Source organism: Mobula birostris, chromosome 26 (genome assembly GCF_030028105.1).
Source record: "Mobula birostris isolate sMobBir1 chromosome 26, sMobBir1.hap1, whole genome shotgun sequence".
Taxonomy (NCBI): Eukaryota; Metazoa; Chordata; class Chondrichthyes; order Myliobatiformes; family Myliobatidae; genus Mobula; species Mobula birostris.
In genome coordinates, this window is record NC_092395.1 from 25,857,423 (window position 1) to 25,877,321 (window position 19,899).

The 19,899-nt window shown below is 42.4% G+C and overlaps 1 protein-coding gene across 6 annotated transcripts in view; it reads right to left on the reverse strand.

The window, feature by feature from the left end:
• Positions 1-19,819, reverse strand: part of sin3b (SIN3 transcription regulator family member B) — a 51,110-nt gene extending 31,291 nt beyond the window's left edge. Inside the window, exons 1-6 of one of the 6 annotated variants that reach the window (XM_072244493.1) lie at positions 19,738-19,806; positions 13,846-14,175; positions 11,142-11,318; positions 6,975-7,093; positions 6,084-6,243; positions 3,723-4,034 (exon numbers count right to left, since the gene is read on the reverse strand). In XM_072244493.1, the coding sequence (XP_072100594.1) occupies positions 3,723-4,034; positions 6,084-6,243; positions 6,975-7,093; positions 11,142-11,318 (768 nt within the window). In that variant the 5' untranslated portion in view covers positions 13,846-14,175; positions 19,738-19,806. Of the gene's footprint in view, positions 1-3,722; positions 4,035-6,083; positions 6,244-6,974; positions 7,094-11,141; positions 11,319-13,845; positions 14,176-15,688; positions 17,526-19,712 lie in introns of those variants that run through there. The other 5 variants (XM_072244494.1, XM_072244495.1, XM_072244497.1 and 2 more) reach the window with 5 other exon arrangements.
• Positions 19,820-19,899: the final 80 nt, after the last annotated feature.

The following is a 19,899-nucleotide window of genomic DNA, read 5'->3' on the forward strand; positions in this document are numbered from 1 at the left end:
TTATTCTGGTATGATTTCGGAGAACTGGAAAGTTGTAAATGTCAATCCAATCTTCAAGAAGGGAGGGAGGCAGAAGAAAGGAAATTATAGGCCTGTTAGCCTGACCTCAGCAGTTGGGAAGACGTTGGAGTCGAATGTTAAGGATGTGTTTTGGGAATACTTGGAGGGACACGATAAAAAGTCAGCATGGCTTCCTTAAGGGAAAATCTTGCCTGACAAATCTACAACACAGAAACAGGCTGTTTGGCCCATCTAGTCCTTGCCAAACCATTAATCTGCCTAGTTTCACGACCTGCACCCGGACCACAGCCCTCCATGCTCCACTCATCCATGTACCTGTCCAAATTTTTCTTAAACGTTGATATTAATTAAATAATTATTCCCATTATTATTAATCATTAGTAATGATCTTTCGAGAATCAGTAGATCACAGCATCGTTCCAGAGGGGTGGAAATTTGCAAACATCACTCCACTCTTCAAGAAGAAAGGGAGGCAAAAGAAAGGAAATTATAGGCCAGTTACTCTGACCTCAGTAGTTGGGAAGATTCTGGAGTCCATTGTTAAGGACGAAGTCTCAGGCTACATAGAAGCACACGATAAAATAGGCCAAAGTCAACATGGATTCCTTAAGAGAAAATCTTGCCTGACAAACCTGTTGGAATTAATTCTTTGAGAAAATAACAGGCAGGATAGACAAAGGAGACTCAGTAGATGTTGTGTACTTGGATTTCCAGAAGGCCTCTGACAGGGTGCTGCACACGAGGTTGCTTAACAAGAGCCCATGGTATTGCAGGAAAGGTACTATAATGGATAGAAGACTGCCTGGCTGGCAGGAGGCAAGGTACAAAGGGACCTAGGAGCCCCTGCACAGGATTCCCTAAAGACTGAATCAGTGGTGAGGAAGGCAAATGCAATGGCAACATTAGCATTCATTTCGAGAGGACTAGAATATAAAAGCAAGGGTGTAATGCCAAGTCTTTATAAGGCATTGGTAAGGCTTCACTTTGAGTATTGTGTGCAGTTTTGGGCCCTATATCTAAGAAAGGATGTGCTGACATTCGAAAGGATTCAGAGGGAGATCAGAGGAGAATAATTCCAGGAATGAAAGGGTTATCATATGGGGAGCATTTGATGGCTGTAGGCCTGTACTCAGTGGAATTTTGAAGAATGAGGGGGGGATCTCATCAAATGTTGAAAGGCCTAGATAGAGTGGACGTGGAGACGATGCTTCCTATAGTGGGGGAGTTTAGGACCAAAGGGCGCAACCTCAGAATAGTGGGGCATCCATTTAGAATGAAGATGAGGAGGAAGCTTGTTAGCCAAAGGGAGGTGCAATTCGTTGCCACAGGCAGCTGTGGAGGCCAGGTCACTGGGTGTATTTAAGGAGGATGTTGACAGGTTCTTGATTTGTCAGTGCTTAAAATGTTATGGGGAAAAGGCAGGAGAACGGGGTTGAAGGGGAAAATGCTTCAGCCTTGCAGAGCAGACTCAAAGGGCTGAAAAGCCTAATTCTGCTCCCATGTCTTATGGACTTGTACTGACCAAGTCAAAGCCTTTCATCACTTCAAAGCTTCAACATTCTCTACAGAAGAAATTATCCAGAGTCCCATTGGCATCTCCTTTATAAAACCATTAAAACTCATGGCATGGAAAGAAGATCAATTATCCATTTTGTCCAAACCAACCAAAAAAGAGCTAGTCAGATTAATTCCACATTCTATGTCTCGATAATCTTCACGTGATGAGAGAGTCTACCTTTCAGCCAATGTTTCAGACTTTTTCCCAGAAAACATGAGATTAAAACATTTTCCTTAACTCCCACCAATCATTCACACAACTAATTATTGTACAAGTCCTTTCTGTTCACTCTGCAAAGACCCATTTTGATCTGGTAAAACTCAATTAAATTGTTCGATTATTTTTTGTTCCAAAATAGCTTCTGTCCATAGCTAAAATTTTCCAGTCCAGTGAGCATCCTTGAAACCATGTACTTCTCAAAAATAACCTCAGCAGGTTTCCTAAAACTATCACATCCATCCTATCATGTGCAGATGCAAATTGCTCAGAGGCTGCTTTATTAACTTTTAGCATGACTTCTCTTTTTATGCTCCAATCACAAAAACCAAGGAAACTATGCTTTCTTAAATACTAAATCTACCAGTCCTACCACCTTCAGGATCCATGTGTCTTCTTAATTACTATATTTCATCTGTCTTGCCACCAAGATCTTTCTAACTACTCTTTATAGTAACCTATAAACCTACTTGTTTCTCTCAATTGACCTCCGAAACCAGGTTACCTCACATTTCTGATTGAAGTCCTTGTGCTCGCTTTGTAACAATTAATTCTTAATTACCCACTTAATTCTTCGACCAATGTACGACTTTCTTCCTCACTCAAGCACACTGCTAATTCTAATATCGTATGCAAATTTAATTATATTCCCTATTTTTACCCTAAATATTGATACGTACCACAGAAAGGATGGAAATGAGTTGGTGTATCATCCAATACCTACAGCTACATGCGACATTAAACAAACATCTGACATGGTAGTTACAACAGTAGGTAAGAACCAACATTTAGTTCTGATCTTCACTTACAACTCCAGTGCCAGCGTTAGCTTCATACTGAGGTTCCAAAGATTTTAAATATCTTCAGTTAAAACTTAAAATTAAACTTATCCATACAGAACATGCCACATTTATTTGAATAAATGTAATCATGTGTGATGTTTCTGGAGGAGAAAAATCAATTGCTATTTTCATTAAAATACTAAACCAGATTTCAGATTTTTTTTTTAAAAACATCAGAAACATGGTTGATTGGTTTCCCTTATGAAAACAAGATACAGCTAAAATAGGCTTCTTGCCATGGAATGATTTGTGCTCAGAATAATCTCCAGGATTCCAAGATTTGCTCAATCTTTCTATCAGTTCCAAGCACGTATAATCTAACAAATATTAATATCACTTGCTCATCCTTTTCATCTGCCACTCCTCAACGGCTCACTCCTTCTGCTTCATGCAGTTTCAATAAGATAAGCCTCATTTCTACACCTGCTAACTTCTCTTTGGAAGCTCTGTGCTGACTGAGGTGTTGCCCATCACCCCACGTACACAACACCTACCTACTTACAGGACATCTTAGACACCGACAATTGCAGTAAGGATAGGGTCTGCAGGAAATCCAAGGCATGTGCTTAGTTTTCTTGCTAAATGAACACAAAGTCGTCAAAAACTCTGCTGCCCATGTCCCAGCTTGTGCCTGTGCTGGCTAACTTATAAATGGCCATTATTTAAACAACAATTCATTTTTTTTTTAAATCCCCAACTTTGTTTTCAGATCCCACTCTGGTCTCCCCTCATCTCTACAATTTCCTCTTCCTCCTGTCCATAACCTTCTGAAATATCCATTCCTTCCTCCAATTCTGCCCTCTTAAATATCATTCAATTTAATTGAACCACCACTTTCAATGCTTTCTGCCATCAAGATCAAAAGGTTTGTAATACTCTTCTTCACCCTGCTTACCTCTTTCCTTGATTATAATTGTCTCTAAATCAACAATCTGTCAAGATTTTTTTTATCATCTATCCCAATATCCTTTGATAACTTGATCCTTGATAACTTTCTCGTGAACATTCAGATTTTTAATATCTAAAGGGGATATACAAATAAAAGCTGCACTGAAGAATTCCCGAGTTAGATAACATGGTTTTACCTGGTAGGTGTGGAGAATCTCCAAAAAGGACTTGTAAACCTCTGGACGTTCCAAATAACGGTTTTTGATTTTATTTACATAACTAATTGCATTGTCAAACTCCACAGGGTGCGGATCATTGGATGTTAGCTCGTCGTGGTGATCCAGCAAACGTGGAGTGGAGTCTTCGCGGATTGAACGGCGGTCTGTGTGCTCATCCTTGTGGCCCACCAGAGGGCTCTGGGTTGGAGAAGGATCGGCACGGGCAGCGGGAGCTACGGCGGCATTGGTGGGAGCGGCAGTTGCACGCTCATGTGCTGCCTCAGACAGCACCTGTGGAAGGGTGGAATCAGAATACTGAGTCGGGGGCCATTACAGAGTCAAATTAGGTACACAGCCAGATTAAGCCCAGGACTATCTAGATATAGCATACAACACAGCATTAATACAGACTCAGCTATGGGAGATTATAACCGATGTTCCCTCTAAGGTGGGCGCGTGCACGCACACACACCTTTTGCTACTAGCACACAAAGGAATTTAAACTGGACACAGAAGTTGATTACACTCTACCTCATTGGCATGTTAAGTATATTTCAAGATCACACACAATCACATTTCCTTTTATGGTGTTTGATGCAGACGGTATTGACAATGTGGAATTTGCAATGATTTGTTTGCAGATTTTAGAATTAGGTTACTTTTTACTGTTTTATTGAAGAAATTATTGATTTACTATGTTGAATTCCAAAGAAGCAAGGAGAGAGAAGCGCAAAATAATTACTAGTTCATTTAAGGTGGAACGGCCTAATGAAACAGTAGCAACTGCAACACCGACAGCTCATGAGGCCAGGAACGTGCAGCTACGAGAAACGTTAATGTACAATACAGAAACCGGTGTTACCTGCGTGTACTGTCGTGATGCAAAAATTACTGGAGAATTTGCAAGTGGGAAGAAGTGGAATGATATTTGGAAACTTGACTTTTTAAAGCATCATTTAGCAAGCAAATCACATATGGATGGTGTGCAAAAGGTCCGGCAAGAAAATCCTTCATTACCCACTGCAGGTCTACCACCTATGTTCTGCCAGAGTGCCGATGAACGAGAGCGAAATTAATCAAACTCAGAGGAGATCATAGTTCTTATTGACAGTTATTTTATTTCTAATAAGCAATAAACTACAAACTGGACTTGGGAGTTTATTATCCTTAGAATAGCTTTAGGCTTAATCTCACTTAAAAATTCAGTGCGCACATGTTGTTGTCACTGGGCAAAAGATGGCACAGCACAAGCTTCTTGCACATACTGGTCATTACTGTTACATGTCAGCAGGGCGTGGGATGTTGTCATTTAGGTGCGCTAGGACGAGGCGTGGGGATGGCGTCATATAACAAACGAGTGTAGGCTTTTTCTATTGAATTCGGGGGTTCTAAAAATTTCTGCAGCTAAGCAATGCAACAGACTGTGAGTTACCAGCAAGAGTGAGTTGAGTTAGTTAAGAGTTCACTACAGCAGTGGGTGTTCCCAATATTTCTCCGTGCCCAGAAGATTGTGATAATTTGCGGCACACAGTGCATATTGGATACATGACTGTCACTTTGTATGATCCATACTCAGATTTCTGGAGTATTCTGTAGCGACCACTTTTTGTTAATCCATACATGGATTCGGGTGTGTTCCGTGGTGCCCACTCGTGTTAAGGAATATTCCGTGACCGTCACCTTGTGATATCCCTACATGGACTTTGGAACTGCGTCACTTTGTTATCCCTGAGTGGACTCAAGTATTTAAGTGGCGACCACTCGACTTCTGGAAACTTCTGTGACTGTCACCTCGTTATCCCTGCATGGATCCAGTGTGTTACGTGACGATCACTTGTCCTCTGGAATTTTCTGTGATCATCACCTTGTGTCATCTTAAAGTGGATTTATGAACCCTTCCTCACAGACACCTGTACCTGTTCCCGTGGATTCCGGAACCTTCTGGATTGCCATCCTAGGACTCTGTTTGAGTAAGACTTGGGAGGAACCGTCTCCAGACCTCCACAGTTGTGTGAGCTAAGATGCATTGCACTGTTAATTTTTGTTTAGGGGAGCAATTGTTTTAATTGTCTATATTTTGGGTAGGTATTGAAAATATATTTGTTTAACATTAAAATCTGTGTCTGTGGTCTATGACTGCTGGCACATATTACAAATTAGAGCGAATCGTGATTACAACCTTTTCGGCAGAAGCAGCCACGAGAGGTCAACAATGAAGACGCAAACAGCAAAAGCCTCTGGTTCCAACCCCTACCTCTATTTAACTGATTTAATTACAAAATGTTACTGTGGACACGGACAGCTCTGCTGGGGACCACAGGCAATGACCAATGCACACACCTGAGTCTCGGCTGGGGTGGGTCCATGCACACTCACTGCCTTGTTCTTCTGAATCTCTATTCTATATCCGGGTGGCAGGAAGGCATTGAATCCCAGAATTAGGTCGGGATGTCCTTGGAAGAGCCGGGAAACCCTGTTAATTACACCAGGCGTGTCGATGCTGCAATCCAGAACAAGAAATATTTGGTAATGAAAAACTCACATGTTAAAGTAGCACAAACCCCCTCACAGTACAAGTACAATAACTCCATCAGTTTTCCAAAATGATCGATTTTGTTCCCCGACACTAAATACTTGGGGTTCAACTCCAATCTATTCAATCAAACTGCAAGCCAGACTGGAGAGGGAAATAGAGCCATGGTACTGTGGGAATTAGGAGGATAAGAAATGACCGCATTTGCAATACAGCAGCAAGTGGCAGTGTTTTGGTCTCTTAACCCAGTTTCATAACTCAAGTGGCTTCTAACTGATCATTATCTTCCTTCCTTCTCGTAGCTTTCATTCTATACCTCTCGATAACCCAATTCTAAAAGAAGCTGCCAGCACCAGTTCTGAAAGCTGCAATTGATCTCCAGAACACACAGCTTTCTGTGGGGCCAGACCCTTGATTCCACACCCTTTTTTTCTTCCCAACATCAACTGGAACAGCCTAGCTCAAATTTTTAGACTATATCCCCTGTATTAAAAACATCATTCATCATATTTGTGTTATAGCACACATCATAAAAGGACTTAATAATTGAGCCAACACTGTTACTCAGTAACTTTTTCAAATCTCCTGAATTCCCAGCACATTAAATGAATGAGTTGAACAATGAGCAGATGAGACAGCAGTGGCTCAAACGGTGCCCATCAGTTTGAGCTGGCAATGCTCTGAGGTTGCCTGCATACCTTTGAGATTTAAATTCCTTCATGATGTCAAGGAACTCATTGTAAACGGCCGGGTTGTTCCCAAACTGCATCTTAACCTGGTCCAGGTATGACAAGGCATCTTCCACCTGAAAAGCACACTAATAACGTATGAGGTTGTATTAACAGGACTATTCTGTAGAAAACAGAGCACAACATTTTCTGCTTGTTCAAACCCCTTGCTAATGTCACATTTAGAAATTGCAACCCATCACAGAATGGCTAAAACTGAGCTTTAAATATTACAATGAGACACCTGGTCCTAATACTGTAGGAATAAGCAGACACTGGGCAAGCTATTGGTGATGACAGATTATTTCAATTTGTGTCACACAGGGACAGGGTTTCACTGGATGTTGTAACTTCCTGTGGATCATGTTTCTACAGTAAATGCAGATTAAATTCATACAGAAGGTTTGCTGCTGGGAAAAAAAGACATTATTAAATTAATGATAAAATATTTTAAATGTTTAAAAAAGAAATAAGGGCTTGTTTAGATGTCATCTTAGCTCAAGGAGGTGAGAGAACAACTGTGCAAAATTTTCCCTCTAATTGGCCTGGACTTTTTGGTCCAGTTACACTGACAATTTAAGGATCCTACAAGATTACATAACTATTCAGTCAACCAAGGCTATATAAGTCATGATGCTGTCGGTACCATAACCATAACTTGAAAACAATTAGGCAGTCTTTTCTTACCAATCATGGTCACATGAAACCTGCAGCATGGCAAAAAGTTAAAAACCTAAACACACCTCACACCTAAATGCATTCACAAATGAATATGTACGCAAACGTGGGTAGACATGTACATTCATGATTGCATGCATTCCATTTAAATATACTCCAACCCTGTGATGCAAATTTTTCAAATCCTATGTGGACAAGGTATATGAAATGTTATCTGCAGGGATCTTCTGAGAACAGGCTTAGAAGCATAGTCCTGGTTAAACTTTTGCTCTATCAATAGCAGTAAGGCCCCTTTCAGCAAGAAATGCACTTGTATATTGTACATTGGCCCCTCTGTACTTATCCTAGCACTCAGCATATTACTCACCAACTCCCCCAAGGAACATGACCCTGTCAGAAAAATATTCAGCTTACAGTAATATTAATAGATAGTGACAAGGGTAGATCAATGTTTACCTAGAAGGCAAGGCAACCACAACCCACAGCCCCCCGATGATGCTGTGATTTCAGTCCCTGAGGCCGACATGCAAGCAGCCTTCAGGAGGGTGAACCCACAAAAAGCATCCGGCCTCCTACACTAAAGACCTGTGCCAGTCAACTGGCTAGAGTGTTCACTGAGATCTTTAACCCCTCACTACAGCAGTCTGAGGTAGGGACTCACTTTCAGGGACCCTTCATCTCAGCTTATTATTAATTCTTTCTGTTTTGTACTTGCAAAGCTTGCGCACTGGTTGAATGTTCAACTTGGTGCAAGCTTTCATGGATCCTATTATGGATATAATTCTATTACAGATTTATTGAGAAAGTCTGCAAGAAAATGCATCTCAGGGTTGACATGTGTGTATTTAGATAATAAATTTAATTTGAACCATTCAAGCATGTCTTTCCTTCAGTTTGGCTGCCCTGACCATGCGATTCCCATCCTGATACACCTGACCATATTATCAGCTAAAATAATAAAATAAATAAATAAATAAATAAATAAATAAATAGAATAAGTTAGAGGATGTGGAGGAGGACAAAGGCTGCAAAAACTTCAGCTGAAATAATTTGCAAGAAGTTCAACGCACAGCCAATCAGCAACAAGATTTCGTCCCCACATCACAATTGAGTTTCCGAAATGACATCTGATCAGCTGACTGAAAAATATATAAAGGCCAAGCATTTGGAGGAAACACAATAGTGCACTGAAGATGTCTCCTCGCATGGTGACAAAACATTTGCCAATAAGTTGCCAAAATCGAGAACAACTCAACCCAATTAAAATCTTTAATGGTTTGAACATGAGAATGTGACATATTGCCCAGATGTTATACGGAGCACAGAAATTTTAAAGCTCAGTCTTAGTTGTGACAATGAATACCAAAAGATGCTTGAGCTGTAATTTCCTAAGGGTCAACTGCTGTAAGCAACACATCCTGGGGCTATTGCACACAATCTCTGGCAACAACCTGAGCCATACAGTGTACAAGTCAATCATAATCCCCCACTCCTCCCTGTGAAGTACTATTCTCTGCTCTATAAATTTCAAGGGCCGGTGTGGCTAGACACCCTTTCTTATTGGAGTGGGCAATGCACACCACTTTTATGGTGCAAATGCCACTTGCCACTTTTTAGCCCAAGTCTGAATGTCCTCTAGTATGGACTGGTTCACTTGCTAAGAAGTTGTGAGTGGAACTGAACATTGTGAAATCATTAAAGAACATTCCTTTTCTGACTCCGTACTGGAAGGAATGCACCAGTGAAGGTGCAGAAGAGAGTTGGGCCAAGGACAAACTCCCAAAATAGTCCTGAGTTTTCAGTGATTGACCTCTAACAAACACAGATGCCTTTCTTTCTGCAAGGTGAAGTATTTCTCTTTGATGACCCCAGACTTCAGTTTCACCAGGGTTCCGAAATGCCTCAAGCCCAGAATTCAGTTCTTTGGTCCACATTCGTATCACTGAGGTCTAGAACCATGGTCTGGGGGCATTGGGCATCAGTGAGCACGATATTGTCAAGTGAGCCCTGCTTGTTTGCAGAGTTTTTCATCTTTTGCACAGAGTGGTTGCTTGACCATCCTGTTGGGTGCAGTATTTCACTGAGTCTACTGTGTTGCTTCTATTTACTGTGAATGCCCGCAAGAAATTGAATCTCAGGGTTGTACAGTCGGCCCTCCTTATCCGCGAGTTCTGCATGCGCGAATTTAACCAACCGCGAATCGAGAAAACCCGGAAGTGCTCTTCCAGCACTTGTTGTTCGAGCATGTACAGACTTTGTTTTCTTATCATTATTCCCTAAACAATGCAGTATAACAACTACTTTACATAGCATTTACGTTGTATTAGGTATTATAAGTAATCTAGAGATGACTTAAAGTATACGGGAAGACGTGCGTAGGTTATCGTGGATCAGGATCGAAAAAAAACGGAAGTTCTCTCACTAAGTAAGTCGGAACAGGTACATCCGATATTATTTAGCATCAGCTAGTCAAACGTTTGTCTTAGTATATAGTATATATTTTACCTTTCTATGCATATAAAACACTTAAGAAACGTATGTTTCAGTGCCGGGTCGGAAACAGAAGTTCCCGAGTTCGATCCAGTGACACACCGCTCCCGGGCACGCTCTCCATCCCTACTGGGTTGATGTGAAGGATCAAAAACCCAAAACTCCAAAACCCAATAATTAAACCACTGCGTTGCTTAGTAATAATTGTAGCTTTCATCGGGGCAGGGCCCTTTCTCACTTTATCCTTTAAAATTGTTCCGATCGTTGACCGACTTTTCCAATGGCCGATGGTGTTTCACCTCTTTCTGATCGCTTTATTATTTTCGCTTTATTTTAAATTGCGATCGTGATTATTTTCGAGAACAGAAACACTTCGGATTCAGAGCTCCTCCGCCGAGTCCTAATGTCCACGGCACTGAGACAGGTTAAATAAGTTCTGGGGTTCCGCTGGGTCCTAAGATCCACCGCATTTAACCAGGTTGAATAAGGGACTTGAGCATCCACGTTTTTTGGTATCTGCGAGGGGTCCCGGAACCAATCCCTTGCGGATAAGGAGGGCCGGCTGTATATGGTGACAAATGTGTACTTTGATAATAAATTTACTTTATACTTTGTTAGAGCTGTCAACAACATCTTTCATCATTTTGCTGATTATTAAGATTTGATAATTAGCCAGGTTAAATTTGTCCAACTTTTTGTGAACAAAAAAAAATTGCAAGCGATTATTCACATCTCGAGGTGAGATGTAACTGCACTGGTACAGCTTGTTCAGAGCCAAAGCTTATTTTGCAGCAAAAGTCTTCAAAATGACAGCTGGAATACAACCTAAAGCAACATACACAAAATGCTGGAGGAACTCGGCAGGTCAGGCAGCATCTACGGAAATGAACAGAGAGTCGGTGTTTCGGGCTGAGGCTCTTCTGTCAAAATCACGTTAGGTGTACAGATGGTTCCTTGAATCAGTCTTACCTTGAGCCTCTGGAACTGTTGTTGCTGCGTCTGTTTCTGCACTGCAAAAGTCTGAGCCTGGATCTGATGGTTCATCTGCTGAAGGTGGGCCTGAATCTTGGCCATAGTCTCCCCTCCGCGACGATGTACCTGGGACGGTGCAGGTTCCAAGTCTAAGCCTTGGGTCACCCCAGGCATCTGGTAGCAAAAGGATTAAAAAAAAATAAGCCTTTGATTCAAAGAGTGATGGGGAGGAAAAGGAGAATAATAGGGAATAAAGGTTAGGGTTAAGGGGAGTAAAGGCTGCTGTCATGATACCACATCTTTAGGATGTTTTCAGCTTTTTTCCACTAGGAATATAATAAGACCATAAGAATTAGGAGCAGAATTAGGCCATTCAGCTCATCAAGTCTGGCCCTGCCATTCCATCATGTCTGATTTATTATCCCTCTCAACTCCATTCTCCTCATAACTGTGACACCCTAACAAACCAAGAATCTTAAAAACTCCTCTTTAAGTACACCCAATGACTTGGCCTCCACAGCCTTTTGTGAGAATGAATGCCACAGACCCACCACCTTCTGCCTAAAGAAAATGTTCTGAAAGGACATCCTTTTACTTCTGAGGGTATGCCCTCTGGTCCTAGATTCATCCACTATAAGAAACATACTCTCCACATCCACTCTATCCAGGCCTTTCAATATTCGACAAGTTTGAATGAGATTCCCCACCCCCACCCTCGTTCCTCTGAACTCCAGTGAGTACAGGCCCAGACCCATTAAGCACTCCTCATATGTTAACTCCTTTATTCCCTGAATCACTCTTGTGAACCACTCTGGACCCGCTTCAATGCCAGCACAACTTTTCTCAGATAAGGGGCCCAAAACTACTCACAAAATTCCAAGTGTGGTCTGACCAATGCCTTATAAAGCCTCAACATCACACCCTTGTTCTTATATTCTAGTTCTCTCAAAATGAATGCTAACATTGCATTGGCCTTCCTTACCACTGACTCGACCTGCAAGTTAATCTTTCGGGAACCCTGCACAATGACTCCCAAACCCCTTTGCACTTCTGATTTTGAAATTTTCTCCTCCTTTAGAAAATACTCTGGGCCTTTATTCCTTCCCCCAACGTGCATGACCACACACTTCCTGACACTGTATTCCATCTGCCTACTTCCTTGCCCATTCTCGTAGTCTGTCTAAAACCTCTGTTTACTCAACACCACCTGCCCCTCCGCCTGTCTTTGTATCATCTGCAAACTTGACCACAAAATCATCCATTCCGTCACCCAAATCATTGACATATAAAGTGAAAAGAAGTGGACCCAATTATCAACTCCTGCAGAAAACCACTTGCCGCCGGCAGCCAACCAGAACAGGGCCCCTTTATTCCAATTCTTTGCCTCCTGCCAGTCAGCCAATCTTCTAACCATGCTAATATCTTTCCTAATACTATGGGCTCTTATCTTGTTGAGAAGCTTTATGTGCTGCACCTTGACAAAGACCTTCTGAAAATCCAAGTAAACAACTTCCACTGACTCTCCTTTGTCTATCCTGCCTGTTATTTCCTCAAAGAATTTCAACAGATTTGTCAAGCAAGATTTCTCCTTAAAGAAACTATCTAACTTTGGCCTACTTTAACATGCTTCTCCAAGGACCCCGAAACCTCATCCTTAATAATGGACTCCAATGTCTTCCCAACCATTGAAGTCAGGCTAACTGACCTATAATCTCCTTTTTTCTCACTCTTTCACTTCTTAAAGAGTGGAGTTACATCTGCAATTTTACAGTCCTTAATCAGCAGGTAACAATGCTCTACCCTCTGAGCTAGACAGCCAAGTTCTTTTCCCACTTCACAGACCTGAGCACACCATCTGGGTTGACAATTCTGAGGAGATGTCCATCGTCAGTGATACTGCCTTTCAAATAGTGGATGCAAAGAGCTCCACGGCACCATTTTGAAGAACAAGGTTTTACCCCACAGCATGTCAGCCAATATTCAAATAAATAACATTTTTAAACAGGTTATTTTCCTGTCGCTGATTTGAGAATTTTCTGTGCTAATTGCTTTGCTATTACAGTCGACCTTCACTAATCTGACTACCTGTAGTCCGGTTCCTTCGATAATCCGGCACTGATTATGCTTAATGTGATCCTTCTGTAATTCGGCATTTTCACTAGTCCGGCACTCCTCAGGTCCCAATGGTGCCGGATTAGTGAAGGTCGACCTGTACATAAAATAACAACTATACTTCAAAGAATAAATTTTAAACACTTTGAGACAAACTGAAAGGGGTGAAAATAGATGTTACCCAGTACCAGTTTATTTGCTCTTTTTCTCACGGATGTGGGCACTTAACAACAGCGTTGTTAAACGTCCATTACTAATGGCTCAAGAAGCTGGTGGCTTCGAAGTGAATGAACTTGCATATTGCTCTTACAGGGGGAGTTTCATGATTTTGACCTGGTGATGACTAAGGTCCTCCAAGGGGATCACAACCCCACCGTTGGGTTTGGAGGCTTGCGTGCCTCAATGAACCCAGAGAACTATGTTGGCTGGAGTCAGGGCCTTGTGCTTTGGCCATGCCAAACAGGTCAAAGGGTAGAGGCCAAACTAACAGTGGTTCACCTGTCCTCCAGTTTCGGGGGTTCAGCTCAGGGCTAACAACCCTTATGGTAAAAAAAAATTATAGAAACAGCAATGAAGAATCCTACTATACCTGTGTGCGACCATATAGATAGACAGAAATGGAGGATCTTCACTGCTGCCCTAAATGCCAGTGGTGTCAAGGGCAGTAAGTAAGATAGATGATGAAGGAACTGTCAAAGCAGCTTTATCAAATAGCTGCAGTGTGTTTAGTACACTGTACACAGTGAAGCTCCTGTATACATTGTTAAAGGAAGTGAATGCTCAGGATGATGGAGGTACAAGTGAAATGGGCTGGTTTATCCTCGACAGTGATGGGCATCTTCAGTGTTGACGCTGCATGCATCCAGTAACTTGGAGAGCATTCTTACGTGTCCTACTCCCTTGTCGCTAACACAAAGATCTGGAAAGTAAGCAGAATCATGTGGTACAGTATATAGAGCTTTTGACCTGTATTTGGAGCCAGAGTTTGCCGGGCTGGTCCAGTAACGTTTCAGTTCAAAGGTGATCGCAACCATTATGCTGGAATATTAATGGTGGGGGATTTAGCTTGGCCATGACTTTGAATCTTTGTGGAGGTCATTTTAATATTGTCTTGTTGGATTTGGTTACTTTTACCACATATGCTATGGCATCAATGTAACCTGCCAGTTTTTAGCCCAATCCTAAAGTTGTCAGGCTCATACTGCTTCCAGGCATTGTCTGCCTAGTTACCAGAGAGGAAATAATGTGCAATCCTCAGCAAATACGTATTACGATAATCCCTGAGAGTTCAGCGCTGACACCAAGTGCGCAGTCAATCAAATGTCCAGGCTCAGTTCCAATTTAGCAATCAGACCTGAAACTTCCCAACTCTGTGGGGAACATTCCTAGCCACACCAAGGGCAGCAAGAAGCTGGGCGGCAGAGGGCATGCAGGGGTGGAGCAAGATAGCGTTTGAGGAAGACATCCCGTAAAACATCTGAGATCAAGAGAAAGAAAGTACCTAATCCTACACTAAAGGAAATCATGTGAGAGCCATTCCGTACATAGGATAATTTACAGAGGAAGCATTCAGTCCCTCTACAGCTCAGCACACCTGCTTTTACTCTATCTTTTGATAAATTGACACTACAAAATTCTATCAATAGTGAAAGGAATGTTCTGGTGCTCAGCAGGTTAGACAGCATCACGGAAAGATGATGACTTTACATTGGAAAGGTTAGATATAAACTGGGTCAACATTCAGACAACAGAGTTGAAGAGAGAAGCGAAGCAAGGAGAGGAAGAGGAAAGCAGGAATGACTATACAGCAACAGACTTAATCCGACCAGTCGTCCATCCCAACATATCAGTACTTAACTCCATGGCCTCATCAGTACTGCAACCGAATATTAAAGTAACATACTTGCACTTCTAAACAAAAGAGCCATCTCCACCTATACTGCCATCAGTATACAGGCATATATACTGATTCAACCCTGTTAAATATTGCACAGTAGAGATGATAAATGCATCTGCACCTCCTGCATTTTGATTTCCAGAAAGAGCTTTTAATCAAGGACAGTGTCTTAAATTGTAGCTTATTTTTAATTCACACTCAAAGTTAGCTTTTATTGAAAACCTGCTCTGTAGATGAACACCTCATTATTGGCCCAGAGTCTCACCCACTTTGCACTTCATCTGGATTTGGACAAGTCGGATTTCTAAGACTGGAGATCCACGCAAAGAGGAAGAATTTCCCACGTACAATACAGAGTCGGCACGAAATCCCAACACCATTTTCCAGCCTCAGATGCTCCCACTTACAGCTACTCTCCCAACGTTTGAGAGACATTGCTCTTGTGGTAGCCAAGGATTTTTTCGTAATCTAAGATTCCACATTTACAAGCACTTCCGAGACTAGTGTGAAGACTTGTAGGAAACTAAAATTATACCTAAAGTCCATCGATTTAGAGACCGTTCTGCTTAACACTGGGCCATTACTGTAATAATGGCTGAAGTATCCATAGTCTACAAGATGTGCCACAGCAATTTCCCAACATTTCATAGACAGTAGCTCTCCAAACCATTCCATGATCAAAGTCAAAACCCTTGGTTTTTGAAGGCAAGTGCTCTGTAGAACAGCCACACCACACCGGTTCCAATGACTCAATTACAGAAATGCTGGGACAGCCCAGCATCAGTGGAAAGAAAACTCAGTTAATGTTTTGGGTTGAAGATCCTTCATCAGAGCTAAGAAAAAGTGAATGCAATTTGGTCCAAATAGAACACTGTGACTCGAGCGACTCAAACCAACTCACTAACACCCCCTTTAAATAATTAGGGTGGCCAATCAATGGCAATTCTGTGAGAAATACAATATGGTTTCAAAAAGTAAAGATCATGTTTGGCCAATCTCATGGAAGTCTTCCATGAGGGGGAACTTCTTTACTCAGAGAGTGGTAGCTGTGTGGAACGAACTTCCAGCAGAAGTGGTTGAGGCAGGTTCGATGTTGTCGTTTAAAGTTAAATTGGATAGCTATATGGACAGGAAAGGAATGGAGGGTTATGGGCTGCGTGCAGGTCGGTGGGACTAGGTGAGAGTAAGAGTTCGGCATGGACTAGAAGGGCCGAGATGACCTGTTTTCGTGCTGTAATTGTTATATGGTTATATGGAAAGACTTTTGATAATATAAAATACAATAGTTAATGTCCAGAGTCAGAGGACAGGTAGCAGAATGGCTTCTAAAGACAAAAATAAACAATATTTAGGGTGATGAAAGAAAGAGAAACAAAAGGTGGAAAACAACAGTAGTTCGCAGAATGATTTATAAAACTCACTAGTCTTAGAAGTCATGAATATGATTTTAAAATTTGAACATGTTTCCATATTGAGAATTATAGTTAGTTTAAATGACGACTGCGGCTAAATATAGATAAACGTCAAAAGAGGTTTCTGCAAGACGGCATATTCTGTTAAGAAATGCTCCCTGTCTGCTCTAGATGGAGTCTAACCAAGACACTGAATCATAATTTCCTTTTGTATTCCAGAGATTAAGTAGCTCAGAGCAGATAATCTTGCAGTGGGGAGCATCTTTCTATCCTGCAGCCTGCCTATCGGTTGTGACCGGAGGACCACGCAATAAATTTCCCCAATGACTTCTTGAAACAGGTGATACACTCTCCCATCCTTAAGATCCACCCAACCTTTTGTCCTGTTGCAGCCCAGTCCCTTATCACTCTCTCTTTAACTGCAAATCAGCATGGATAACCATGTTTGTGTGTCTCTTCATAGCTACTTTCCAAAGGTGTCTTGTTTAATTGCATACTGACCTTCCACACTGGTCCATCCAAATGTCACCACCTCATACTTCCCCACAATGAGTTCATGCAGACAACCAAAAATACCGACAAATTAAACTCAAATTCACTCCACAATCATGAACTATTTGTGAAGCAACCTTTCCATAAAAAATACATTTACGACATTTGTTTTACAGTTTGCCTCTGTATTTGGTGTCTGTGACAGCATGAGGTTTCTACCAGTACAAGTATAAACTGACTGCGGATTATAAGCAGCATCACACCTAAAACCATTTACGTGCTCGAGTTTTGCAAATTTATTTAAGCAATTTGGAGATTCATTTCACCCAGATCAAACTAAGGAACTAAACCACCAAGTCTCATCAGGTGCAAACGTGCTGCCTCGGGAAGCCTCTTCAAATCCTGTTCCCTCTCACAGCCGAAGGTAATTTGTTTTTAAAACTCTGCATATCGAACATATTTAACTTATTAAGAAACAAATGAATTTACACAAATTGAACTAATGAAATGTATGGCATTATTTTTCTATGACATTAGGTGATTGTAAATGAGAAGAAATTGTCACTATTAGTACAAACACTATTGGTGATCAACTCAAACAGGTATTTATATATACGATACTCAGGTATCGATAGCAGAGTAGAGATATGTCTCGACTAATAGAGGTGTAAGGCCTCCTTCCCCCTGCTAGCTTGCAGGTCATCCTTAGGCAAGGTGTCGTACCTGTTTAGCAACCTCACCCCCCACCCAATCAGGGTCACATGACACCATGGACCGGGTGGTGGGTGGCCATATGAGCAGCCGGTGCACATCACAAGTTCTGGTTATGTGACCACTGACATCAGGCAGACAATCTCTGCAGAGCATTGATAATGGCTGGGGTCACCCAATTTGTAAAGACACTGCCCAGAAGGAGCAATGGCAAACTACGTCTGTAGAAAACCTTGCCAAAAACAACCATGGTCATGGAAAGACCATGATGGTCTACGTAATACGACACTTCACAAAACAAATGAACTTGGGTATATTAATAAAACTGCAGCATGACTGATCTTAAATACATTAAGGAATACGACAGCTAATTTATAAACAAATTCTGTCCAACTGTTACCCAACCAATACAATTTCTTAAATAAATGGGCTTAGATCAGTGCAGATGACACACTGAGTGATGAGAAATTCCTACGTTAGGGAAGGTAAGAACACAAGCCTTTATCCACTTAAAGCTGCAGCAATAAAGTCACAAGACAGATAGCAGAAAGAGAAAGCATAAATAAAATATGTCATTATTGCTTTGATTAATTCCAAGACCAAGGAGTCCAAAGTACTCAATGTTCCCCACTCAGTCTCCCACTAAAAGTGCTAATACCTAAAATAACATCCTAAACTTATTCTTTCATTTCTGAGAGGAAAACAACTCTGTACTAGGTTCAAGAGCAAGTCACCACCAAGCAGAATATCTAAAATAGAATCTTCAAGATCAGACTGGCTCCAAACAATTTATTATAGTCAACAGCAGGACTATGGATTGAATGAAATGACATCCTGCCATACAATATACCAGGTCTCATTCAGATACTACCATTCATTTCATTCTCAGCAATTGGTGGGTGTGGACATTAAAATCAGATCTAACACACAGGATATTCATAATCAAGCTGTAAGAAGTTCTTTTAACTCAGTTCAGTAACTGTGAAACTTTAGATAGGAAACAAGAAATCAACCCCACTAATTCCACTACAGCTTTACAGACCGGATAATCATCGATTTATCATTGCTGTAAAATCAATGATCAGTTGAATAAAGGACAGCAATTCACATCGCATGCTGTTCTTGCTTCAGTCAGCATGTGCTTAACAGAATAGGATTCTCAGAAGCAAAAATTTCATTAACAGATTCAATTAAGAAAACGAGTAGATCATGAATTCTAGGCAGAACCCAGATGTTTAACCACAAGGCAAAGGCACTGCAGAGAAGAAAAGGCTGAAGTTATGTTGAGGAGGAGAAAGAGCTAAGGAGGAAGAGAAAACAGGGACAACAGGATCAAGAGATGAGAGGTGTGGGCCGAAGGGATGGAAGTGGGAAGGAGATGCGGGGAGCCAACAGGGTCGCGGGGAGGAGACTAGGGATGTTCAGGCACGAGGTTGAGGGAGAGACGGGGTGGGGGCGACTAGACAGGGCTGGGGGATGGGAATGGGGGGACAGTTGTGGTTCGATGGGGACGGGGGGGGAGGCGAAGGAGTTGACGGGATGGGGGGGGGAAGAGGCCGGAGCCCGACGTGATAAGAGTGGGAGAAGAGACGGGGGTCGGCAGGATGGGGATGAGGGGAGTGCCAACGGACAGAGGATGGGCCGATGGCATGGTGGTGGTGTTGGGGGGTGGGGGGTTGATGAGGAAAGCCGACGGGATGGGGGTGGGGAAGAGACGAGGCTCCTCGGAGTGGGGGAAGAGACGGGAATTGACCCGATGGATTTCGGGGGAGAAGGGGGCGAGAAGGCGGGGAGACTGCGGCTGTCGGGTTTGACGGTGAATGGAGGGAGACGGGTGGGAAGCGGGAGCAGAGGGGGCGGTGCTAGTTTCCCGCGCCCAGCGAGGCCTGAAGTTCATGCTGAACTCCCACCCTCGCCGCCTATTCAGTCACCCCCCCTACCCACCCCGGGCCGAAGGTCCCACTCTCACCCGCCGCTCCGGCCCGGGACCCGCGCTCCGTCTCTCGGTTCCGGCTCCTCAGCCCCGGCGGCGCCCCGCTTCCGGTACAACAATCTAACCATTCCGCGAGCTCGGCCTCCCACCAGCCAATCGCAAGGCAGGACCGGCCAGTACCTCCCAGATATGGTTCGG